At 41.5% G+C, this 26,978-nt stretch overlaps 1 protein-coding gene across 2 annotated transcripts in view; it reads left to right on the top strand.

The window, feature by feature from the left end:
- The window catches only part of RTTN (rotatin), a 385,080-nt gene that overhangs the window by 345,389 nt on the left and 12,713 nt on the right, over positions 1-26,978 (top strand). For both annotated transcript variants that reach the window (XM_033934249.1, XM_033934250.1), the window contains 2 exons: positions 1,632-1,834; positions 14,558-14,825. In XM_033934249.1, coding sequence (XP_033790140.1) covers positions 1,632-1,834; positions 14,558-14,825 — 471 coding nt within the window. The remainder of the gene's footprint in view (positions 1-1,631; positions 1,835-14,557; positions 14,826-26,978) is intronic.

Raw genomic sequence — 26,978 nt, 5'->3', positions numbered from 1 at the left:
ATTTGGTAATATGATTAACACTTTATGCACTATAAGTATGATAGTGTGGCAATATAAACTAGCATCGCCAGGAAGAATTAGGAATGTCACAGTGGCATATTGTAGAGAAAAACTAGCAAGGGCAACATCGATCTATCATTGGGCAGTTTCATGGCATTAATCCAAACCAAAGGTACAAACTATACCATTATGAGTGAGTCTGATCAGAGGGAAATAATTGAGCTAAGGGAGAAGTCAGATGTGATTTACAGTAACTAATGATTGGGTCCCATATAAGCATAAATTTGTGGAATCTATGTATCGTTTTGGCAGTTATGCCTTCATATTATAAAATAATGCAGACTAGATTCCACCAGGCAACAAATGAAAGTTTGTCAGGATGTTTCCAATCATTTAATATGGTTTTGATAGTTATCATAATTAGAGATTGGAAGAGAGCGATATGATACAAGTATGCAATTCTGATTAATTCTGTGTTAGATTATGCTTTTGTTTTATTTTATTTTTTTTATTTATAGATTTCAAATAACAAATCAAGATACACTTGTACAGAAAGTGATTACAGCAAAAGAAAGCAAAAAATCTCACTAATTTTATATAAGAACAAAATATTGCATAATCTCTCAAGTCCACTATAAGATCCATGATGTAATATAAACAGAATAACAAGAAAATATTAACTAAAGATACGTGGAACGTGGTTAACTGATATTCAGGCGTCTAATATCTTATAGCCCTCATTTCTTTCCCTTCTCCAGGGGGGACAAAGAAAGAAAGGCTGTCAGCTGGTTTGGCTCAAAGAAAACATATTTCTGGGAATTATATTGTACTATACATTTGCAGGGATGACGAAGATAAAAAGTTCCCCCAAGAGCCAAAACTCCAGGTTTTAATAATAGAAACTCCTTTCTACGTCTTTGTGTATCTTTTGCCAAATCTGGAAACATTTATATCTTAAAGTCAAGAAACTTTTTCTCTTTATTTTTGAAGAATAATCTCAGAAGCCAATTTTTATCCAATGTGATAGCCAAGGTCACAATCAATGGTGCAGGTATTGCGTTTTCTTTATTGGACAATTCAAGTAAAGCAGATACATCAATTGGTCCTTGGTTTCTTTCCTGGTGATCCTGATTTTTATTCGGTAAATAATAGACCTGAGTGAAAGGAGGCAATGAATCTTCCGGTACTTCCAATATCTCCAATAAATAACATTTCTCTTGTAGTAACTGTTAAGCTTTGGGGAAAATTAATCAATCTAAGATTATTGTTCCTAGAGAAATTTTCAAATGTCTCTATCTTCCTTCTTAAATTGACATTGTCCTTAATTAATGTCTCCTGAAGCAATTTGGAAGACTTAAGTTGATCTTTAATATTCTGAATGTCTAGTTTTGATTCACCCAGGTCTTGTTTTATCTGAAGAACTTCCTTCTCCTGAGATTTTATTTTCCCCTCAATCTGAAAGTAATTAGTGTTCACTGTTCTAACCAAATTGGCAGTCAGATCCCACAAAGCCTCCAGTGTGACTTCTTGGGGCTTTACAATATTAGATTATGCTTTTATAATATATTATTTGTATTATATATATGGTATCAACTTTGTAAATCTGACTGATTTGTTTGCATTTTTTTAAGCTGCCTGTTCTCTTTGTTGGGCAAATGCTGGACCCAGTCTTGTGCAGTCATCTCAAAGGAGCCTTGCTAACAACTCTCTGATGCATAGCCTTGTGAAACTAGCTTCCCAATCAGTCTGTGAGAACAGCCCAATTCAGCAGATGACTTTTGCTCTTCTTTCCAATCTTGCAGTTGTTCACGACTGTAAAAGTGTGATACAAAAGGTAAGTGATCCATTTCTTCATCCTGCAACTAAAGAAAATTAGTCTTGATAGAAATTAGTGTATGTCTATTTGTGATATGAAATGTGTGCAATATGTAATATAGAATCAAAATAGAACAAGGACAAGTTTTTAAGGCTTTTTCTGTATTGCTGTCTGACCACTTGAAACACAAATTCAGTTATTTTTTATACACATAAGGAAACAGAAAGTACCTTGCCAAGTCTATTACAGCATTTGTCTTAGCCTGCCAATTTTATGGACCACTAGTAGCTGTTCAATTTCCTTTCTTCTAGGATACAACTGAACCTCACACCTTTGGTGCATTATGACCCAATTACCACTAAGATAAAATAATAATAATATTAAAAAAGAAATAGAAAATCTATACATTAGTGTTAGCAGATAAGGTTCATTTGGCTTACCTATCTATATTGCTCTAGATAAGGCGTTCCCAGCTATCAGCCATATAAGTTTGATCTCCTACATTGCCCTTCATTACTCTTAATGCCATTCACTCTGATAATATCTCCCAGATATGAGTACTACAATCTTGTCTGCCTGCAGACAGTTGCTTCTTGTCCTTTATTTATGTAGCCAAGTCAACCCCCCTGTCCATGTTAGATGCTCTGCTGCCTCCTACCCATCATAACATATTAACATAGTAAATAACAGCAGATAAAGACCTAAATGGTCCATCATATTTGAGAATTTGCCTTGAGCCCAGATACTCAATGCTGGGCTGCTTCCAGTGACCAGCACTGAATATCTGGTCTATTTTTGACTGCTAAGTGTCAGTATTCAGTGCTGGCCAGCTAAGTTGAGAGTAATCAAAGATAGACCAGCTATTTAACCAGCCCAGTTTGACTGTTCTACTTAGCCAATCAGCAATCTGAGTTTCTCTAACTGCTAATATACAGCGGCCATCTTGCACTGAATATTACTACTTAAGTGGCTAAGTGCTATTTAGCTGGCAAGTGCTAATCCTGACCAGCTAAATAGTGCTGAATATCAGGCAGATTGAATTTATTTGCATAACCTGATTTTTCAGTGGCAAATGGAAGCTCCAGGGTATGACTCCTGTACCCAACAAACAGCACCAATGGCAAGTACCAGGATCTTTCTCAGAGTGTCGCTCTAACTCCTAGGATTTTCACCCTCCAACAATTCTTGGTTCACATCCCAGGAGATATTTTCATTCATAGCTCCGGGCTCCCAGGGATTTGATACTTCTTTCAAAACGTGGATTTACTTTTCTTTAAGCATCATCATCCCTTGGAGCCTTTGTCAGCCCTATCTAAGAGTTAATCAGCATGAATCTGCTCCAGGTCAATTTTTTCCCTTTTTTTTTCTCTGGCTTCTGCTTGAAAAGATTCTAGGGCTTCTTACAACATGTCGTATTTTTCGGTCCATCAGACGTACTTTTTCCACCCCAAAAAAGGGGGTGCGTCTTATGGAGCAAAGATGACACCCTCCCCCCAAGCCCCTGGTATCTTTTTAAAACACCACCCACCCTTACTTTTAAAACACCTCCGCCTGCCCTTCCTTTTAAAACATCTCCGCCCTGCAGCATCTTTTTAAGCATCCCTTAAGCCTAGTGGTTCAGTGGTGTATGGGCCGGCAGGAGCATGCTGTCTGCGCTGCTGCCTGGGCCCACCCCGCTTTCAAAATGGCTGCGTCAGTTCTCACGGGACTCGCGAGAACTGACTGCAGCCATTCTGAAAGTGGGGCGGGCCCAGGCAGCAGCGCAAACAACATGCTCCTGCCGGCCCATACACCGCTGGACCACCAGGCTTAAGGGGTGCTTAAAAAGATACTGTGGGGCGGGGGTGTTTTAAAAGGAATAGCCAGCGGGGGGGTGTTTTAAAAGGAAGGGCGGGCGGGCCGTGTTTTAAAAAGTAGTACCATGGGGGGGGGAGGAGGAGGAAAAAATTGTTAGTTGGCTGGGACGGATCCTTCCTGTCCCAGCCTACCACTAGACCACCAGAGGTGAGGGGGGTGGTAGGTTACAGGTCAGGGAAGGGAGAATAGGGTGCAGAGCCTGGCAGGGAGAGGGACAGAGTGTAGAGCCTGGCAAGGAGTGTGGAGTTGGGTGCAGAACCTGGCAGGGAGTGAGGGAGGCTGGGTGCACAATTTGGTTCAGAATGTTTTTTTCTTCTTTTCCTCCTCTAAATCTGGGGTGCGTCTTATGGAGCAAAAAATACGGTATCTACAGTTTTAAAAAAGGGTTCCTGGAGTGATCTGAGAAACTACAGACTAGTAAACCTGACAGCAGTGCTGAGAAAAAATGGTAGAAACTATTATAACTAAGAATATGGATAGTCATGGTCTAATGAGACAAAGCCAACACAGATTTAGCCAAGAGAAATCATTCCTCACCAATCTGCCACATTTTTGAGGGTGTTAATAAATATGTGGATAAATGTCAACCAATTGGTAAGTGAATCTGGATTTTCCTTTATGGGAGACTTCTGAGGAAATTAAAAAGTACTTATCGGAGGGACAAGAGATGCTTTAAAGATAACAGGCGGCATACGGGGATCTGAGGCTTTTCCTCCTTAAAGAGACATATAAAAGTAGTTTTTAGTTAATCAACAGTATTGGAGGGAGTTTTTTCCCCTTCACAATATGAGAAGTGATTTTGAATAAGGACACAGTAAGAAACTATTTTTGGAAGGCACTGCTTGCCCTGGATTGGTAACATGGAATGTTTGTTCTATTTGGGGTTTTGCCAGGTACTAGTGACCTGGATTGGTCAATGTGAAGACGGGCTACTGGGTTAAATAGATCATTGGTATGACCCAGGAAGACTTATGAAGAGTGACAAAAATGATAAAAGGGATACAATGATTCCCTTAGGAAGAAATGCTAAAGAGTTAAGGGTCTTCAGCTTGGAAAAGTGATGGATGAAGGAGAAATATAATAGAGGTCTATAACATCAGGAGTGATTTAGAAAGAGTAAATATGAGTCAGTTGTTTACTCTTTCAAAAAGAATACAAAGGCTAGGTTGCATGCCTTGAAGTTACTAAATACTCATAGTACATCGAAAACAAATCAGAGACAATTTAAACTCTTTAGTTCTTTACCAGAGGATAGAGTAAGAACAGTTAGTATAAGAACATAAGAAGTTGCCTCCGCTGGGGCAGACCAGAGGTCCATCCTGCCCAGCGGTCCGCTCCCGCGGTGGCCCACCAGGCCACTGCCTGAACAGTGGTCTCTGACTAATTTTGTAATTTACCTCTAATCCTGTCCCTATAACCTTACCTCTACTCCTATCTGTACCCCTCAATCCCTTTGTCCTCCAGGTACCTGTCCAGACCTTCTTTGAAGCCCTCTAGCGTACTTCTGCCTATCACATCCTCCGGCAGCGCATTCCATGTATCCACCACCCTCTGGGTGAAAAAGAACTTCCTGGCATTTGTTCTAAACCTTTACCCTTTCAATTTCTCCGAGTGCCCCCTTGTACCTATGGTTCCCCTAAGTTTGAAAAATCTGTCCCTATCCTCTTTTTCTATGCCCTTCATGATCTTGAAGGTTTCTATCATGTCTCCCCTGAGTCATCGCTTTTCCAGGGAGAAAAGCCCCAGCTTTTTCAGTCTGTCAGTATATGAGAGGTCCCCATACCTTTTATTAGCTTAGTTGCTCTTCTCTGGACTCTCTCAAGTACCGCCATGTCTTTCTTGAGGTACGGCGACCAGTACTGGACACAGTACTCCAGGTGCGGGCGCACCATTGCACGATACAGTGGCAGGATGAGTTCCTTCGTCCTGGTTGTGATACCTTTCTTAATGATACCCAACATTTTGTTCGCTTTCCTTGAGACTGCGGCGCACTGTGCCGACGCCTTCAATGTTGCGTCCACCATCACTCCCAGGTCTCTTTCAAGGTTGCTCACCCCTAGCGGTGATCCCCCCATCTTGTAAGTGAACTTCAGGTTCTTTTTCCCAATATGCATGACCTTGCATTTCCCTATGTTGAAGCTCATTTGCCACTTTTTGGCCCATTCTTCCAGTGTTGTCAGATCTTTTTGGAGGTCTTCGCAGTCCTCCATGGTTATGACCCTGCTGTATAATTTAGTGTCATCTGCAAATTTAATAACCTCACATTTTGTTCCCGCCTCCAGGTCGTTAATAAATATATTGAACAGGAGCGGTCCCAGCACCGACCCCTGTGGAACTCCACTCGTGACCCTTTGCCAATCTGAGTAATGACCCTTTACTCCAACCCTCTGTTTCCTGTCCGCCAGCCAGTTTTTGATCCATCGGTGGACCTCCCCTTGCACCCCGTGGTTCCATAGCTTCCTTAGCAGTCTTTCGTGTGGTACCTTGTCAAAGGCTTTTTGGAAGCTGTATTAAAAAAAAAAAGGTTTGGACAAGTTCCGGAGGAAAAGGCCAAGCATCACTATGAAAATAGACTTAAAGAAATCCACTGCTTATCTTTGAGGATAAATGACATGGAATTTAGCTACCCTTTTTTTTTTTTAAGTATCTTTATTAGTGCAACAGCAGTTAAATCACAAAAGAGAGCAAAACATAAGCATGAACATTAAACCCCTTAAGGGAGAAACTGTACAACCCCAGTAGGAGAGAAAAAAAGGAAATGCAAGTCTCCCACCTACCATGCAATAACATAAAAGAAAATAATAGCTTACAGGTAGGTATAAATGGAAAAATTGAGTCTATACTCAATGTCGTGACATACATGCTGCCCTATGTTTTATTATATAGAAAACAACCATTTATCCTACTCCTATACCTCAGATTGCTGTAAAAGAAAATTCAAACACACCATTTGCCACTCAGTCATCCACCTTCCACTCCATCCCCCACTTATATCATTCCCCCATGCTGCTCAAAGATCGATCTCATAGAAAAGTAAGAACCTGAAGTGGTATAAGGTCAGTCCCAAAATCTACCAATGGTCTATCACAAAGCCAGAGAAAACCAAAAAAAAACCCTCTGTAGTGCCAAAGAAACAGATAACATAAATGTTCAGGAGTTTCTACATCACTCCTGATGTTATAGACCTCTATTATATTTCTCCTTCATCCATAGATATTCAGGAGTTTGCCGTTTCCCTCTCTCCAGTGCAATTTCAAATCTGGCTCTCTGTCCAAATATGTGAAGGAGGATCCACTTCCTCCAACCAATATTTCAAAATAACTTTTACTATCAGCAAGAATGCTATCGCAAGAAATCTGCGGACGGGCTGAGACACATTGTTATCCAGAAAAAGACACTGGTCCCCTAACAATAGAATATTACCTAAATATTCCCATATATAAAGAAAAGAGAAAAAATGTGGCACTAATCATTTAACTCTATTTAAAATACATTTTATCTTATCTGGGAAGAGACCTCAGAAACGGAGCCCACGCACAGTCGTTATTCACAGACCGAAGAATTCTGCGTGGTTATACGCTCCCTTGCTCCAATCATTGGTCTTCTTCCCTCCCAATCTCTTATACCTATAAGTGATCTAAGAAGATCTAATTATTTTTTAATTTTTATTATTTATCTATAGAAACGTTTTAATAAATAATTTCTAAAATATTCATTTTAATATCTATATTGTGTCTACACTCATTCCCTTGAGACTCAAACTAGCAAAAGTTTAACATATTTAATTTGTATTTGTTATTCAGTATTCTGATAGAGAAAAGTACTTAGCATTGATTTTTTAGCATTTTTTAGCAAAAGTACTTAGCTTTAGCAGTGCTCATGTATCAACCGATACCAACGTGGCCAGCGTTTCGTGGATTTGACTTTATATCCACTGCTTCAGGGCCATTTCACACATGTACCAAGCTACTGCAACAGAAAATTAAAATTAAAATTAAAATCGCAAACAAAGAGTCATACCAGTATAAAACTTAGTATGCTCAGTTGTAAACTTACTTGATTCAAGTACGCTACCAGCCGTCTCAACAAAGTACAAAATGGCGCCAGCCTCTATTTAACAAACTTCGCAGCGTGGTTACGTCAGACGAGAAAACAGCTGACAAGACCACGTACCCAATCATGAGATAGTAAAGTTACACACACCTACATTGGTTCTATTCAATAGAAATGTTGCCACTCTATGTGTTTGTTTAACCCTTTGGGATATAGGGTATTCAAACGGTTAATCCATCTTTGTTCATGTTGAGCAAGAGTTCTACAAAAGTCTCCCCCTCTTATGTTTGGTCTAAGCACCTCAATGACCACTGCTCTTAAAGTGGAAAATTCATGGTTCTTTGCTATGCAATGCCTCGCTAAAGGAGCCCCCAAATTATGGTTTTTGATTGTACTTTTATGTTCAATCAGTCGGGTACAAAATTTACGAGACGTCTGCCCGACATAGAGCAAATCACATGGGCATTTCAAGATATAAACTACGCCCTGAGTTTTACAATTTGAATTATGTTTAAGGACATATTCTTTTTTATCTTTTGGATTAACGAATGTGTTGGTGCAGTCCATTATGTAACACATGGAACATTCCCCACATTCCTGATGCCCCAAGTAGCTTACCGCCTCATTTATCTGTTGTTGAGGAAGTTGAGAAGGACAAAGTATCTCCTTCAAATTCCTAGTACGGCGGTAAGCTATTCTTAAAGAATAGTCTCTAAATGTCCCTGCTATTTTTAACATAGCCCAGTGTTTCCTGAGCGAGCGAGCAATTTGAAAGCTGTTCTTCGAGTACGTCAATATGCACGTCATCTGTTTCTCAGGTATTGAGCTCTCCACTCTTTGTTTCGGTTGCAATAAAAGTTCGCGGTGATTGTAATATGCTCTTTTGTAAGCTCTATTTATAATTTTAGAAGGGTAACCCCGTTTAAGAAGCTTCTCCTTTAAACAGTTGGCTTGTTTTTTGAACTCGATGTCAGAAGTACAAATTCTTCTAATCCTTAGAAATTGGGAAAATGGAAGGCTGGTTTTTAAGGACCTAGGGTGTGCACTAGAAAAATGCAACATAGCATTACTGTCCGTAGGCTTCGTATACACCTTGGTATTAAATATACCATCAGCAATCGTAATGTGCACATCCAAAAATGATAACTCCGTGTCGCTATATATATATGTAAATTTTACCTTAGGGTGACACGTGTTAATATATTCAAAAAATACCTTAAGCTCAGCCATATCTCCATTCCAGATCATAAAAATATCATCGATATATCGAATCCACAACTTAATTTTACCATAGAAGCTTGATGGATATATCCAATTCTGTTCAAAGGAGTCCATGAAAAGATTAGCTACAGACGGAGCCATTGTGATGCCCATTGCGATCCCTGAATTTTGCTGAAATAGCTGATCTTCAAACATAAAAAAACTTTTTTGTAAAACAATTTCTGCAAGTTGGTAAATAAATTCAGTCGGGACCCTGGGGTTCGTTCTTTTATCCAGTATGTTTCGAATAATTTCCAGTGCTTCCTGTTGAGGAATGAGCAAACATCGATGGTAACTATAATAGACTGTGCATCAGGTGTTATTTGATTGATGATTCTCAAAAATTGAGTGGTGTCCTGAATATATGAGGTGGTCTTTTTCACAGCATCTTGTAGAAATTTGTCAATGTAGATAGAGGATGCTTCTAACAAAGCGCCTCTATTGGAAACAATTGGTCTGCCCGGAGGGGAGTTTAAAGATTTGTGGATTTTAGGAAGGAGATAGAAGATGGGTATTTTTGGATGCTGAACATTGAGAAAACAGAATTCTTTCTTAGTTATAAAACCTCTGTTCAGTGCCTTTTTAGTTAATTTGTTTATTACCAGCTGTATATGCTCCGTCGGATTCATAGGTAAAATTGTATAATCCTCACTTAAAAGTTGCTTATACGCTTCATTAAGGTAATCTATCTTGTTCATGAGCACTACTTTACCCCCTTTGTCAGCTCGTCTGATAATCAACTCTTTATCATCCACTAACGTTCTAATAGCCCTGCTTTCATCCCGGCTAATATTATGGGCACGTTTGTATTGACCCCTGACATTAGTCTGTGCAATATCAGCTCTCACAAGCTTGTGAAACGTTTCAATTATATATGGGAATATTTAGGTAATATTATATTTGTTATTTTCCCATTGGGGGACTTTACTATAATATAGTTTATAAACCCCTAACAATAGAGTCATATAGTCTCTGGAATAGATATATACAAGAGTCCCTCCAATTTAAACAGTACCTCTGTCCACAAGGTCAATTTTAAATTCTTTATTTGATTATTTCTTAATACAACAATATTAGAAATCAGGAAAAAGGTACAAACATAACCAATCATAATTATTAAACATCCTTACAAGCCCACATTATGGGGAGAGGAGATGCAGAAAACACAATAAGAAAAACAACAGCTTACATTGGTTGGAAATTTTAAATAAACCCTTTTACCACTTGGAGTGGATTTAAACTGATTTTTTCTCAGGTTTGTTCAAAAGAAACAATTCTAACTGGCTTGGTTCCCAAAAAGTATAAAGTCATGGGAAATTATTTTCCCATGTAACGAGGCATTTAGAAGGAAACTAAGGAAAAAGGAACCTCCCATTGCCAGGACTTTAGGTCTCAGTAAGAGAAAGGCCTTACGTCTAATTTGACTCTGCCTGGAGACATCTGGGAAAATTGAAATAGGTTGATCATAAAATAATACTGACTTTTTTGGAAAAGAGCTTTCATAACAATTCTCTTTTTCTGCAAAGAAGATAATGTAATTAACAAAGTAGACCTTTTGTCTATATATTCGTGTATATTTTCTAGGAACCTGGTAAAGTCTAAACTATCAGGAGAGAAAATATTGTCCATATATCCCTCAGGATTTACCTCTCTTAACACCCACAGGAATATAATAAGCATTTGTAATAGCTCTATCTTCTAGTACAATCTGCAAAATCTCCTTAAGGTAAATTTTAAAGAACTCTCTGGGAGACAGAAAATGAGTTATTGGAAAATTCAGAAGCCTCAAATTAAGTGCTCTCAATGAGTTTTCCATAATTTCTAATTTAGAATGGATCATTAAACTATCCTTAACTGCAGATGATTGTACTGACTGACATAATTTAACTTGAGCATCAATTTTTTTCAAGTTGTTTCTCCACTAGATTTAATTTAGAATCGTGTTCTTTAAATTTTTGAGAAACATTTTCAGAAAATTTTGTAAAACTCTGCAAATTACTTTGCAAATTACCATCCATTTCAACAATTGCTGACATAATATCTTTCAAAGTAACATCACTTCCCTCTGATATTGAAGTACTTATCGGTTGATATTTAAGAGAAATAGGAGTTACAGCAGATATTGTACTAGACTTAACTCCTGTAGTATTAGAGTACTGAGATACATCAGTAACATCCTGATCTTCTTTAGACTCGTGTCCTACAACCAACTTGGATTGTCCAGCCTCTAGTGACGACTCGAGTCTCCCTCCTGTCGGTTGTGGGGGAGGGGGAGGGCCACCAGTTGATAGGGAGAAGTCTAAAAGGGAGAGTGGACCAGCAGTAATCATTGGAGTCACTAGGATTAGATGTTTATCCATAGGGCCTTGAGTCTCCGTAGAGACAATATGCCCCTTCACACATCCCTTCCTTTTCCCCACCGGGTAGGCAACAAAGTTAAAATCCCTCCCTAGAATAAGTTTATGGGTCAGATATCCAGCCAGAATAGCCACTAAATCAGTATAAAAGCTATGTTGATATACATTAGGAGCATATACATTACAGAGTACCACTGGCATAGCCCATAGTTCCCCTGTTACTACCACATATCTACCATTTTTGTCTTGTGGGCATTCAAAGGCAGCTGTTTAGGCACAAGGAAAGCCACACCTCTCTGCCTCCCATTGAAGGAGGAGAGCCACAGATCTCCTACCCAACCTTTTTTCAGCTTGGCATGTTCAGTCAAAGAAAGATGTGTTTCTTGTAAGTATACAATATCAGCTTGCAGCTTGCGTAACATTGATAGGATTTTGGTTCGCTTAACCGGCAAATGAATACCATCTGCATTCATATATCACCTTGAGTTTAACCATGGTCTAGATAAGTTTATTCAATATATATAAATGGGAGTAACTAACTAATATGCTGTGATATTATTACAGAATGTCTATCCAAATCACAGTTATACGCATAAAATATTTTTTAAAATTATTATATAGTGCTCAGCCCCACAACCTATTAATTGTTCAAACGTGAAGTGAACTATACATAGGATGCCATCAGACCATCATTCAAGATCTAATTCACAAGCCAGAAAATAAATGTCCACTTATCTGCTTGTAGTGGTTTTGATAGTTGGTAACGAGACAGGCAGCTATGTTGAAAGTGCTAGTGCTCTTAATTAAAACATTCCTAACGCCGTGAAACACAAGTCTTCCCCCCGACTTGAGTTTTGCAACTGCGTGCTTCCTCAGGTGGGGAAATTCTAACATACAAAACATAACCCTTATACAACGCTTTTACCTACTTCACATTATAACTATCATACATCCTAAAATACATTAATTTTTACATCTCGATAATCCACAATCAATACCTTTCCATGGCTTCAATCTTCCAATAGCAGCACCCTGTTGTTAAAGGCATTCATGCTGTCTTTAACTTCTTGGATAGTAGCTTGTAGTCCCAACATTTTATCATCCATAATTGCAGTAAGATGTTTTTTAAATTCCAAAACCGCCACCTCACTAAGGGCTCCTTTTACTAAGGTGTGCTAGCGTTTTTAGCGCACGCAGGAAATTACCGCGTGCTACGCTTCTAGAACTGACACCAGCTCAATGCTGGCATTAAGGTCTAGCGCGCGCAGCAATGTAGCGCGCGCTATTCTGCACGTTAAAGCCCTAACGCGGCTTAGTAAAAGGAGCCCTAAGTTGTACTGTAGGGAGGTATAGCAGGAAGCACGCTATCGGGCCTGTTTTCTGCCGCCATCTTGTTTGCGTTGTGGCTTGTAATGGAGCGATGACTGCATGCTCCCTTATGCAGCATAACCCGCTAGATTGAAGTGCTATAGGTGTGGATCGATAACCCCTGACCTTTAGAAAAGAGGTAATATTCTGTTGATGCGAATCGGAGAGGGAAGGCTAGGGGAATTAGCAGAGCGGCTCCCAGAGCTGTACTTTGGGGCATCCTGCTTAGCACATGCACATCACGTGACACCCCCCCCCCCCCCCCCCCCCCGAATCTAGCTACTTTTTGGGATCCTGTCAGGTATTATTCATGTAACTTATTTGAAAAATTAAAGATTTTGTATCTGTATTAAATGTTAGTACAGTCATTATACATAGGTTCCCTTAAAGAAAAAGAAAAGAAATACCATGAAATACACTGATATAACTATTCATTTTCTTTTCTGGACAAAAAGCATTTAGAAATTAGTTTCTTAAATGACTCGACCATTTTCGGGTAATTTTATAAAGCATATAGGGGTCCTTTTACTAAGGCGCGCTAAACGATTTAGTGTGCACTAAATGCTAAGGTGTCCATAGAATATAATGGATTCCTTAGCATTTACTGCATGCTAAATCGATTAGCGCACCTTGGTAAAAGGACCCCATATTATATATGGAAAACGCTTGTTAATAGAATTATATACAGCAGACCCTCAATATTCATGGGGGTTAGGGGCAGAGCCAGCCTGCAAATAATTTTTGGGGCTGGCTCTGACCCACCTCCGCCTCCCTCCTGCCTCCCTTCTGCGTCCCCGACCTTACCTGGTGGTCTAGCGGTGACGCGGGGCAGGAGCGATCTTTCTATGCTCCTGCCCTGTGCAGAGCCGTCATCAAAATGGTTGCTATGAGTTCCCATTGTAGTCTCGAGAACTCATGGCAGCCATTTTGATGACAGCTCTGCACGGGGCAGGAGCATAGAAAGATCGCTCCTGCCCCGTGTCACTGCTAGACCACCAGGTAAGGTCTGGGGAGGACCAGGGCAGCGTTTCTGCATTAAAAAACAAGGGGCAAAAAATATTTGCGAATAATCAAATTCACGAGTAGGGAAACCACGAATTGGGAGGGGAATTGTAGTTGTAGTCAACGGGAACTCATGGCAGCCATTTTGATGACAGCTCTGCACGGGGCAGGAGCATAGAAAGATCGCTCCTGCCCCGTGTCACTGCTAGACCACCAGGTAAGGTCTGGGGAGGACCAGGGCAGCGTTTCTGCATTAAAAAACAAGGGGCAAAAAATATTTGCGAATAATCAAATTCACGAGTAGGGAAACCACGAATTGGGAGGGGAATTGTAGTTGTGTGCTTATATACAGTACAGGTATATGAACAACACACAAGTATTCCTGTGACTGTGTGTGAGGGACAGGTGTGTGACAGGTGTGTGAGGGACATGAGTACATATACATCATTATACCAGCCTTGGGGAATATTTATGTACTACTTTGGATAATTCTAAGAGCCTAAAGACACAGACACACACAGTATATTGCTTTTATAAAATAAGTATTTATTAAATACATATTTTGAATTTTTTATAGGCTGGTTGTAGTGGTGCTGGGTTTAAGCTCCTATCTCATTTTGAATATGGAATGATGATCATATTTTCTTGGGGTAATGAGAGCGATGAACCCATTATGCACTAGGTCAAAAAAAAACAGATCTTTCCCTTGAGTACTGGGATCCTTTTAATAACCATAAATTGAACTTAAACTATAAATATTGATAAGAAATGTGTTTAAATAGTGGTTACTCTTTTTATGAAAGAATGAAATAAGTAAAATATTTGAACTTTTTTTTTCCAACAGAGCAATTTCCTGCAGAACTTTTTGTCTTTGCCTTTGCCAAAAGGAGGAAACAAAAGCCCCAGTGTATTGATTAACCTTTGGCTAAAGCTGTTGCTGAATATTTCTTTTGGGGATGATGGTCAGCAAATGATCATGAAGCTGAATGGCATTGTGGACCTCCTTATAGAGATCAGCAAGTACAAACACAAGAGCAGTTCCTCTCTGGCCCTTCTTATTCTGCATAACATCTGTTTTAATCCTGTTAATAAACCCAAAATACTGGCTCATGGTAAGTGTTCAGGTTTAAAGAAGATTATTAGGGTTACATGAAACACTAATGAATACTTATGGACTTGCATGTCAGTTTAGATTGAAAAGATTTTTAGCTTGCCTGTGAGTTCACAAGGTACCATCCTGTTTAGGATAAATTATGTATAATAAAGGCTACTTTCAGCAGTTCCACCTATGCATAAAAGTCGCTTCAACTAAGAATTTACACCTGGTTTTTAATCATATTAGGGTTTTTTATGTTTAACAAGGCTATTTTAATAAGAAAACTTTAATCAGTGAAACTCTTTCATGAATTTTTGTACAGGGTTTTCTTATATCCTTTCCCCCTCTTTTACAAAGGTGCGCCAAACGCTAACGCGTGCATGTTATCCTATGGACGTGTTAGCGGTTAGCGCACATATTGATTGAACGCGCACTAAATCCGCACTAAAACGCTGAGCGGGCCTTTGTATTTAGTCTTAAAGTATAAGCATTAAGGGGAGGGACATTTTCAATGTGGGCTACCATTAAGACAGGTTGTTTTACTATTAGCTTATGCTGTTTTAGCATAGGTCAGATTTTATGCAGTTCGACCTGGTTTCTAATAACTCGAGTTAACTGAAAAATAAACTCTCCGTCCCCCTTAAACTTCAATTATACCAGAAAGTAAATTGGTAAAACTAGATGAGCCATTTGAAAATTACTTGCTGTCATACTGACATATATGAAGACCAGGATGACCCATCCAGTTTTTCCAATAAGATAGTTACACCCTCTTTTGTTTGGGGTTGTATCTACTATTCCATGCAGGTCATTCCCCTATAGACTATTTTTGAAAGTAGAAGTCATTTTTGTTTGCTCTATGTGGAAATACTTTATACCAGAGGTTCTCAACCCTGCCCCTGGGACACACCTAGCCACTCAAGTTTTCAAGATACCTGCAATGAATATACATGAGAGAGATTAACTGTCACTGCCTCCATTCCTTATAAATCTCTCTCATGCATATTCATTGTTGATATCTTGAAAACCCGAGTGACTAGGTGTGTACAGGAGACTGGGTTGAGAACCATTGCTTTATAGAGATCCTCTGTACTTATTCCATACCTATCAATGTGTATCGCAAACTGTGCCGCGGCACAGTAGTGTGTTGTGGTGAGATTCTGAGTATGCTGTGAGAAGCACATCATGTCAAAGTCGGTCCTCGAGGGCCACAATCCAGGCAGTTTTTCAGGATTTCCCCAATGAATATGCATGAGATCTATTAGCATACAATGAAAGCAGTGCATGCAAATAGATCTCATGCATATTCATTGGGGAAATCCTGAAAACCCGACTGGATTGCGGCCCTTGAGGAGGGACTTTGACACCCCTGATGTAGGCAAGTCAGCCGGCACTTCTCCTTGTAGGCGCCTCTCTCTGCTTTCTGCACCTCCCCACCAGAGTTAACAGACTCAGGGCCCTGTCTGGAGGGCCACCACACATGCGCTGATGTCGATATGATGATGTCACACATTACGCGTGATGTCATTGCATCGATGTCTGTGCATATGCGGAGACCATCCCATCGCGACACTGATTTTAGTGTGGTGTGGCTTGGAAATGTTTGCGAGACACTGGCCTAAAGTATAATTATTATTTATGGTGTATTAGTTCTTGATTTACCTCAGCCTTGGTGCTCTGAAGGTAACTGCAGTTTGTCTTGGTTTCGTATGTGCGATATTTGTAAGTACAATCAATGTTCACATTAAATCTTTATAAAGCATTCATTCAATAAAGATAACCACAAAGCCAGATTCAAATTCAGAACCAAGCCCCCTAGAATGCTATATTGATCCTCAGATGCACCACTCCACATTCAAACTTTATCATAATGTTAAGTTTGATGTGCAGAATCTTCCCTGGATCAATTTTGTATGTAATAAATTATTATTTTAAATATCTTTTTTATATATATTACATATAACTTAATTGTCTAAATTTTATAAAGTTTTAAGACATAATTAGTCCGATAAACTTAGCTTTGATTTTGTGGTCATTGTAGGGACTTCTTTTGCCAACATGTTTCGCAATAGAACGCTTTTTCAAGGCTGGGTCCCTCATCAGTCTTGACCACTAATTTATAATAAACTAGTGGAATTCTATGATCATCAGAGCTGTTACCGCCGCGGCTGGCACTAAAAACCACGCTACAGTTTTGTAAAAGGGGAGTAGTATCACCCTAATTCTATAATAAAAAAAATTGTGTGTGCAAATTTGGGCAATTCCAATTTGCATGTGCAATTTAATTGAATAATCAGACAATTAGTCCTGATAATTGGGATTTTAAGCAATTATTGGTGCTAATTGGAATTAATTAAAATTTACATGTATATTTTTAGGCATGGGATCCATGCATAAATTTTACACACGGTTCAAAAAAGGGGAGCATGACCATGGGAGAGTTATTGGCAGATCAAGGGGTCCAATTTTCATGCATAATCTATAATAATAAAATGCTAAGCGTGCATGCGCACTCTTACCGGTGTGTTTCCTGATCCCTGATCTGTAGGTCCGTGGTCGACAGGAGTGCGCATGCGCACTTACCACACATTTCTCTCTCTCTCTCTCTCTCTCTCTCTCTCTCTCTCTCGCAGCAGGCTTGCCGGCTAAGGAACCCTTGCAATTGACTGACAAAGTTTATTTTTTAGTTCAAAGCCGCCGCTGCCGCAGCTCCTCTCTCAAACCACATCTGCATTAGAGAAGGCTTCCGACGCAGGCGGGGATCGAGAGAGGAGCCGCTGCGGCGACTTTGAAATAAAAAATAAACTTCACAAAACAACTAAGTATTTTTTTTTTTTTTACTAAGTGCTATAATTGAGAAAGGAGCTAAGTGGGCCCTTCTACTACCCTGATTTGTTCTGCCGCATCTCTAGTGATCACCCCTCACTCACAGTAAGTCAATTCGTCATCAGCACCCCCCCACCTCCATGACTCACCCAAACCCCCGCTGACTATCCCATCCGACCCTCCCACCGTGGTCTGACCCTCACATCCGACCCTCCCTTTCCGCGATCTGACCGGCTCCCTTAGTCCCCTGCTGCGTCTCTAATTATGATGTCATCAGGGACGTGTCGGAGTAAATCAGGACAGTAGAAGGCCCCGAAGCAGCGTGTGTAGAGTGCTGTGGACACTGCTGGAGTTGGCTGGTTTGTTGTGAATGCGGGAAGGGAAGGGCGGGCGGCAAATGACCAAGGGAGTATGCAGACCGTGGGAAGGAAAAGGGGGGTAGGGGAAAACGTTGCTGCAGCTGCTGCATAGGGATGTGGAGGGGAAGGGAAATACTGCTGCTGTTGCTGCACAAGGAAGTGGTGGGGGAGGGAAATGGAGGGGGAGGGAATGCTACTACGGCTGTTGTACAGGGAAGTGGGGTGGGGGAGGGAAATGCTGCTGCACAGGAAAATGGACGGGGAGAGAATGCTGCTGCAGTTGTTGCACAGGGAAGTGGAGGGGAGGGAAATGCTGCTGATGCACAGGGAAGTGGGGTGGGGGGAAATTCTGCTGCAAAGGGAAATGGAGGGGGAGGGAATGCTGCTGTGGCTACTACACAGGGAAGTGGAGGGGGAGAGAAATGCTGCTGCATAGGGGGCAGGGAGAAAGACAGATAGTGGGAGGGAGGGAGGGAGACAGAAAGAAAAGAAGAAAGACACAGGGGCAGGGAGAGAGACAGAAAGAAAGACAGTGGGAGAGAGAGAGACAGAAAGAAAGACAGACAGACAGACATATATTCTAGCACCCGTTAATGTAACGGGATTAAGGATTAGTTATAGAATAAAAGAGAATTTGCATCTAATTTAGGTGTGATGATTTGTACCAGTTTCAGTTGGTATAAATGGCTGCGCATAAATTTAGGTACAATTCCTGACTCTAAGCACTATTTTATACAGTACATGGCACCTAGCTTTGAGCACTATTTATAGAATAGTGCTGAATGCTATTTTATTCAGCACCAATTTTTGTTTGCCATTTATAGAATTTGGTCCTATGTCAAGTAATAGAAATCATAGGTGGCCAAAAGGTTTTATTTAAAGTGAAAAATAAAGCTGGTTTGACAAGCACTGAGTCAAGGAATTTGAAAATACAGTAGTACCTTGGATTACGAGTATAATCCGTTCCAGGAGCATGCTCGTAATCCAAAATGCTCGTTTATCAAAGCGAGTTTCCCCATAGGAAATAATGGAAACTCGCTTTGATGCGTTCCCCCCCGAGAACCGGTATTGCTCCCCTCGAAGGCCCCCCCTGCAATCCGGCACCCCCCCTGCCTCGAACCGGCACCCCCCCACCACGATCCGACCCCCCCCGACACGATTGGGCACCCCCCCCGACACGATCCAACCCCCCCCCCCCGATTGGGCATCCCCCTCACCGCTTCTTACCCTCATCTAGGCACTCTAGAAGATCGGACTCCTCGTCTGCTGGGCCTTGAGCATCTGAGCATGCTCAAGGCCTGCGAGTTCACGTTCACGTTCAGAACGTGAACTCGCAGGCCTTGAGCATACTCAGATGCTCAAGGCCCAGCAGACGAGGGCCGATCTTCAAGAGTGCCCAGATGAGGGTAAGAAGCGGCGGGGTGTGTCCAATTGTGTCGTGGGGGTCGGATCGTGGCGGGGGGGTGCCCAATCGTGTCGGGGGGGGTCGGATCGTGGCAGGGGGGGGTGCCGGATTGCGGGGGGGGGGTGCTCATAAATCGAGCCATGCTCGGTTTCCGAGGCACCGATTTTGCAAATGTTTTGCTCGTCTTGCAAAACACTCGCAAACCGGTGCACTCGTAAACCGAGGTACCACTGTATATGGAATCAATACTTTTGGTTTCTTATTCTTATTTACCTTTTAATATTTCTATAATTATGATTTCATATTGAAAATGGTATATAGTTCAGTGAAAAAAACTCCTCCAATAATGCATTTTGAATTGTATTTTTTTATACAGCAGAATTTGAAAGTTTTAGAAGGAGGTGAAGAATTTTTGAGGCATGATATGTAATGTAAATTCTGTTACATTCCTTCCAGAGCCGTGAACCGGATCTTGCAGAAAACCACATGCTTTTTTCCCTCTGCTCCTTCCACTTAGCCAAGAAGCACAGAGCCCCATGCAATTTTTTATTTCTGCAAGCAAGCCATGTAGAAGTGCTTCTGATCTGCTCTGCGTCTTTTTCTTATTTTTCGCTTAAGATCGTCCTTTTTTGGGTGACTTCGATGCCTTGAGACCCCTTTTGGAGGGGTTCTTTGCCTGGGAAAAGAAGCGGCAAGCTTTGGGTAGACCTGTGAAGCCAGCCTGTTGCGTGGTACCTTCAATGCTCGGGGTCCATTCCCCTGGGAGCTAGCTTGCCTCTTAACCTTGTCAGAGGCTTAAGTGCAGACTTGCTGCACCCGAAGAGCCCTTGGGGTATCAGGACACAAGCTGTGTTTTTCTACCCATGGTCTTTTAAGAACATAAGAACATAAAAATAGCCTTACTGGGTCAGACCAATGGTCCATCAAGCCCAGTAGCCCATTCTCACGGTGGCCAATCCAGGTCACTAGTACCTGGCCAAAACCCAAGAAGTAGCAATATTCTATGCTTCCGATAGAGGGCATTTCTAATTATAATTCAGACAGATTCCAATCTCCAAATCCACCTCTCTATGAGTGTTATATTGATCCTCAGATGCACCACTCCACGTTCAAACTTTTATCACCACGCTAAGCTTGATGTGCAGAATCTTCCCTGGATCAATCTTAATTTATAGTATAATAACTTAATTTTGTTGTCTTTATATCATTTTAAATATGGTTTAAATATATTAGCAGTTAAATCAGTTTATAAACAACTTATCTTAACTCGTGGTCAGTGTAGGGATGTATTTTGCCAACATGTTTTGCGCTACGGCGCTTTTTCAAGGCTGAGTCTCTAGAGGGCAAGCAGTGGTTTCCCCCATGTCTTTCTCAATAACAGACTATGGACTTTTCCTCCGGGAACTTGTCCAAACCTTTCTTAAAACCAGCTACTCTATCTGCTCTTATCATATCCTCTGGCAACACATTCCAGAGCTTAACTATTCTCTGAAAAAAAATTTCCTCACTGGTTTTCAAGGTATTTTCCTTTAACTTCATCGAGTGTCCCCTAGTCTTTGTAATTTTTGACGGAGTGAAAAATCGATCCACTTGTACCCGTTCTACTCCTCAGGATTTTGTAGACTTCAATCATATCTCTCCTGAGCCGTCTCTTTTCCAAGCTGAAGAGCCCTAACCGTTTTAGTCTTTCCTCATACAAGAGGAGTTCCATACCTTTTAACATCTTGGTCGCTCTTCCTTGAACCGTTTCTAGCACCACTATATTTTTCTTGAGATAAGGAGACTAGAATTGAACGCAATACTCCAGATGAAGTCGCACCATAGCCCGATACAGGAGCATTATAACATTCTTAGTCTTGATAACCATCCCTTTTTTAATAATTCCTAGCATCCTGTTTGCTTTTTTGGCCGCCGCCACCACACATTGAGCGGAAGATTTCATTGTATTGTTCTTCGATGATACCCAGATCCTTTTCTTTGGTGCTAATCCCCAAGGTGGACCCTAGCATCCAGAAACTGTGATTCAGGTTATTCTTCCCAATGTGCATCACTTTGCATTTGTCGACATTAAATTTCATCTGCCATTTAAATGCCCAGTCTTCCAATCTCCTAAGGTCCACTTGCAATTTTTCACAATCTGCATGTGTTTTAATAACTTTGAATCACATCACTTTTCCAATTTCCAGATCATTTATAAATAAGTTAAATAGCACCAGTCCCAGTACAGACCATTTAACCCTACCCTCAGTTTTCTATCCGATAACCAATTCCTAATCCACAACAGAACTTTTCCACCTATTCCATGACACTTTAATTTTCTCAGGAGCCTCTCATGAGGAACTTTATCAAAAGCTTTCTGAAAATCTAGATACACGATATCAACCGGCTCACCTTTATCTACATGTTTATTCACACCTTCAAAGAAGTCAAGCAAATTGGTGAGGCAAGATCTCACTCAGCTGAACCCATGCTGACTCTGTCTCATTAAATCATTATTTTTTATAATTGTTTCTACCATTTTGCCCGTCACTGAAGTGAGGCAAGGTTCCAAAGGGCTAAGGTTTTGGTCAGGGTATGTGACCTGCAGCCCGAAGATCCTGAGGATTGAACAATTTGAAGAAAATTTGAGGCAGAAATTCCTTTCCCTTCACTTCAGTTGCAGTGAGACTGACTTGCTGGCAGGCACATCATAGACCAGTGTACCATGAGATTCACATAGCATAGGTGAGTCAGTCAGAGTTGTGCCTCTCCTCGACAGCGTCTCTCCTGCTTTCCACACCTCACCACCAGCATAGTCATTTTAGGGTTAACAAGCTCAGGGCCTCATCCGGAGGGCCTCCTCGCATGCGCCGACGTCAACATGATGATGTCAAACATGCGCATGATGTCATCACATTCACATGATGTCATCACATCAACATCTACTCATGTGTGGAGACCCTCCAGCCGTGGCCCTGAGTTTAAAGGCAGCGGCTTGGAAAGTTTGCAAGACACTGTCATATACTATAAGTACAGCTCCATTATAGTGTATGGGAGATTGGGGGGAGATCTTAGCCTTCCTCCAGGCTTGTCTTGAGAAGGGCATGGTGGTGGCTTCCCTCATAGTATAGGTATGACCAGACTTTTCAGGGGGGTGCTTCGTTTGCGGCCTCCCCTGTGGCAGCCTTAAACATAGAAACATAGAAAGTGACGGCAGATAAGGGCCAAGGCCCATCAAGTCTACCCACACCAATGACCCTCTCCTACCTCCCTTTGCGAAGAGATCCCACCTTTCGATCCCATTTAGCTTTAAAATCAGGCACACTGCTGGCCTCAATCACCTGCATCGGAAGACCATTCCATCGATCCACCACCCTCTCGGTGAAGAAGTATTTCCTGGTGTCGCCATGCAATGTCCCTCCCCTGATTTTCCATGGATGCCCTCGTGTTGACGTGGGTTCCTTGAAGAAGAAGATATCCTCCCCCACCTCGATACGGCGCGTGAGGTACTTGAATGTCTCTATCATGTCCCCCCTCTCCCTGCGTTCCTCTAGGGAGTAGAGCTGCAATTTATTCAGCCGTTCCTCATACGGGAGATCCCTGAGCCCCGTGACCATCCGTGTGGCTATTCGCTGGACCGATTCAAGTCTCAGCACATCTTTGCGGTAATGTGGTCTCCAGAATTGTACACAGTATTCCAGATGGGGTCTCACCATGGACCTATATAATGGCATTATGACTTCGGGCTTACGGCTAACGAAACTCCTTCGTATGCAACCCATGATTTGTCTGGCTTTAGATGAAGCTTTCTCCACCTGAGTTGCAGTCTTCATGTCCTCACTGATGATCACCCCTAAGTCTCGTTCCGCTACAGTTCTCTCCAGGATCTCACCATTAAGAGTGTAAGTCTTACATGGATTTTTGTTGCCAAGGTGCATGACCTTGCATTTTTTGCCATTGAAGTTTAGTTGCCAGGTCCTGGACCAATTCTCCAGTAGGAGGAGGTCGTGTGCCATACTATCGGTCTTGGATTTGTTGTCAGGTCCTGTTGTGTTCTTGTCCACTATATTGCATAATTTGGCGTCATCGGCGAATAACGTTAATTTACCCCTCAGCCCCTCAGCCAAGTCTCTTATGAAGATGTTGAACAAGATTGGGCCCAAGACCGAGCCCTGCGGCACTCCACTTATCACCTCTGTCGTTTCGGAGGGGGAGCCATACACCACCACCCTCTGAAGTCTACCTCCTAGCCAATCCCCCACCCATGTAGTCAAGGTATCTCCCAAACCTATAGAGCTCATCTTGCTCAACAACCTGCGGTGTGGTACGCTATCGAATGCTTTGCTGAAATCTAAGTACACAACGTCCAGGGACTCCCCAATATCCAGCTTCCTCGTCACCCAGTCAAAGAAGCTGATCAGGTTGGATTGACAGGACCTCCCCTTTGTAAACCCATGTTGACGGGGATCTCGCAGATTCCCCTCGTTAAGGACCGTATCCAATTGGTGTTTGATTAGAGTTTCCATTAGTTTGCTTACTATTGATGTGAGACTCACTGGTCTGTAGTTCGCAGCCTCCGTCCTGCTTCCCTTTTTGTGGAGTGGAATGACATTAGCCGTTTTCCAGTCTAGCGGGACTTTTCCTTTGCTAAGGGAGAGATTGAAGAGTGTTGATAGTGGTTTCGCCAAGGTGTCTCTTAACTCCCTGAGTACTCTGGGGTGTATGTTGTCTGGCCCCATAGCTTTGTGAACCTTGAGTTTGGATAGTTCACTGTAGACGCTACTGGGCGTAAACTCGAAGCTGCAAAACGGGTCTATCGAGCTATCCCCTGTTGGTAGCTGAGGGCCGGATCCCTGCGCCTCACGGGTGAAAACTGAGCAAAAGTATTCATTTAACAGTTTAGCCTTCTCGGAGTCCGATTCTACATAGTTCCCATCCGGTTTCCTAAGGCTTGTCCAATTTGTAATTTTAATATTGTGCTGAAAGGGCTTGCTAAAACTCTTTTTCAGCTGATTAAGGATGTATCCTTTATGGACCTTACAGTCAAGACAGTATTCCTAGTGGCTCTTTCTTGTAGAGAGCCCTTTCTCTGGTTCATGGAGGAGGGGATTTCCCTCCGTACAGTTCCTTCCTTTCTTCTGAAAGTGGTTTTGGATTTCTATGTCAACCAGGAAGTTTGTCTGCCTGCTTTTTGTCCCACAGGATTGGAAAAGAAATAAGATTTTGCAGAAATTGGACATGCAAAGAGTCTTACTTCACTACTTTGAAAGGACTAATGAATTATGTCATTCTGACTAGCCATTCCAGGCAGGATAGGCCGGTGCCCAAGGCCTCTATTGCCCATTGGATCTGCATGGCCATTTCATTGACTTACATCGTCTGTAGTAAGCAGCCACTAGAAACATGATGACAGATAAAGGCCAAATGGCCCATCTAGTCTGCCCATCCGCAGTAACCATTATCTCTTCCTCTCTCTAAGAGATCCCACGTGCCTATCCCATGCCTTCATGAATTCAGACACAGTCTCTGTCTCCACCACTTCTTTAGGGAGACTTTTACACATCTACCACCCTTTCTGTAAAAAAAATATTTCCTTAGATTACTCCTGAGCCTATCACCTCTTAACTTCATCCTATGCCCTCTCATTCCAGAGTTTCCTTTCAAATGAAAGAGACCCAACTCATGTGCATTTACGCCATGTAGGTATTTAAACATCTCTATCAAATCTCCCTCTCCTGCCTTTCCTCAAAAGTATATATATTGAGATCTTCAATTCTGTTCCCATAACGCCTTATGACAAAGCCCACGCACCATTTTAGTAGCCTTCCTCTGGTCGAGCTCCATCCTTTTTATATCTTTTTGAAGGTGTGGTCTCCAGAATTGTGCACGATATTCTAAATGAGGTCTCACCAGAGTCTTATACAGGGGCATCAATACCTTCTTTTTCCTACTGGCCATATCTCTTCCAATGTACCCTAGCATCCTTCTAGCTTTTGCCATCACCTTTTCAACCTGTTTGGCCACTTTAAGATTATCACATACAATCACACCCAAGTCCCGCTCTTCTGTCATGCACATAAGTTCTTTGCCCCCTAGCCCAAATGCATGACCTTAAATGTCTTAGCATTAAATTTTAGCTGCCAAATTTCAGACCATTCATCAAGCTTCGCTAGGTCTTTCTTCGTGTTCTTCACCTCATCCGGATGCAGATTTTGGTATCATCCGCAAAGAGGCAAATCTTACCTGACATCCCTTCCACAAAATCGCTTATAAAAATGTTTAAAAAAAAGAACAAGCCCAAGAACAGAACCTTGAGGCACACCACTGGTAACATCCATTTCCTCAGAGCGATCTCCATTAACCACTACCCTCTGTCATGTTCCACTCAACCAGTTTTCGACCCAGCTTGTCACTTTGGGGCCCATTCCAAGGGCACTCAGTTTATTTGCAGTATTAGACGTCTGTGTGGAATACTTTCAAAGGCTTTGCTAAAATCTAAATATACCACATTTAGTGCACTCCCTCTACCCAATTCTCTGATCACTCAGTCAAAGAAATTGATCATATTTGTCTGACAAGACCTACCTCTAGCAAATCCATGTTGCCTCCGGTCCTGTAATCCACCGGATTCCAGAAACTTCACCATTCTCTGTTTTAAAAGTGTTTTCATTAATTTCCTTATTACAGAAGTCAGACTTACTGCCTTGTAATTCCCTACTTCTTCTTCCTTACTTCCACATTTGTGGAGAGGGACCACATCTGCCTTTCTCTAGTCCTCCGGTACTACTTCCAACTCTAGAGAAGCATTGAAAAGGTCAGTCAGCAGAGCTATCAGAGCTTCCCTAATTTCCTTCAGCACCCTCGGATGTACACCATCTAGCCTCATCACTTTGTCTACCTTTAATTTAGCTAGCTCCTCACAAATACAACTCTCTGAAAATCGATCCAGGTCTACCACTCCTCCATCCCTATTCGCATTTGTCTTCTGCGGTCCCGCTCCCAGCGCTTCAGCCATGAATACAGAGCAGAAATATTTATTAAGCAATTCAGTCTTTTCTTTATCAGTTTCTACATATTCTTCCCCTTCACTTTTGAGTTTCACAATCTAACTTTTGCACTTCTTATCATTGATATATCTAAAAAAGTCTTATCTCCCCATTTTACCATGTCAGCTATTTTTTTCTTCCATTTATATCTTTGCTTTCCTGACTAGTTGACCAACCTCTTTTAACTTTTCCAGATATTTTTGCCTGTCTTCCTCTTTCTGCGATCTTTTGTAGTTTATGAAAGCTAACCTCTTATTCCTTACCTTCTCAGCTACTACTTTTGAGAACCAAAGCAACTTTCTTTTCCTCTTACTTTTACTTACTTGCCTCACAGGAAGGTTTGTCGCCCTTACAATAACTCAGTTTTCAAAGTTAGGTTTTTTAAAGTCTAGAAACTTTACTTTTGAATGAGCCCTCTCTATACCCTTCTTAATATTAAACCATACCATGCAGTGATCACTGGATGCCAGATGATCACCTACTGTAACATCAAAAACACTTTCCCCGTTTGTAAGCACTAAGTCCAGTATGACCCCCTCCCGCTTGGGTTCCAT

Source organism: Geotrypetes seraphini, chromosome 2 (assembly GCF_902459505.1).
Source record: "Geotrypetes seraphini chromosome 2, aGeoSer1.1, whole genome shotgun sequence".
In the NCBI taxonomy this organism is placed as follows: Eukaryota; Metazoa; Chordata; class Amphibia; order Gymnophiona; family Dermophiidae; genus Geotrypetes; species Geotrypetes seraphini.
This window is presented reverse-complemented; position numbering and strand designations above follow the sequence as displayed.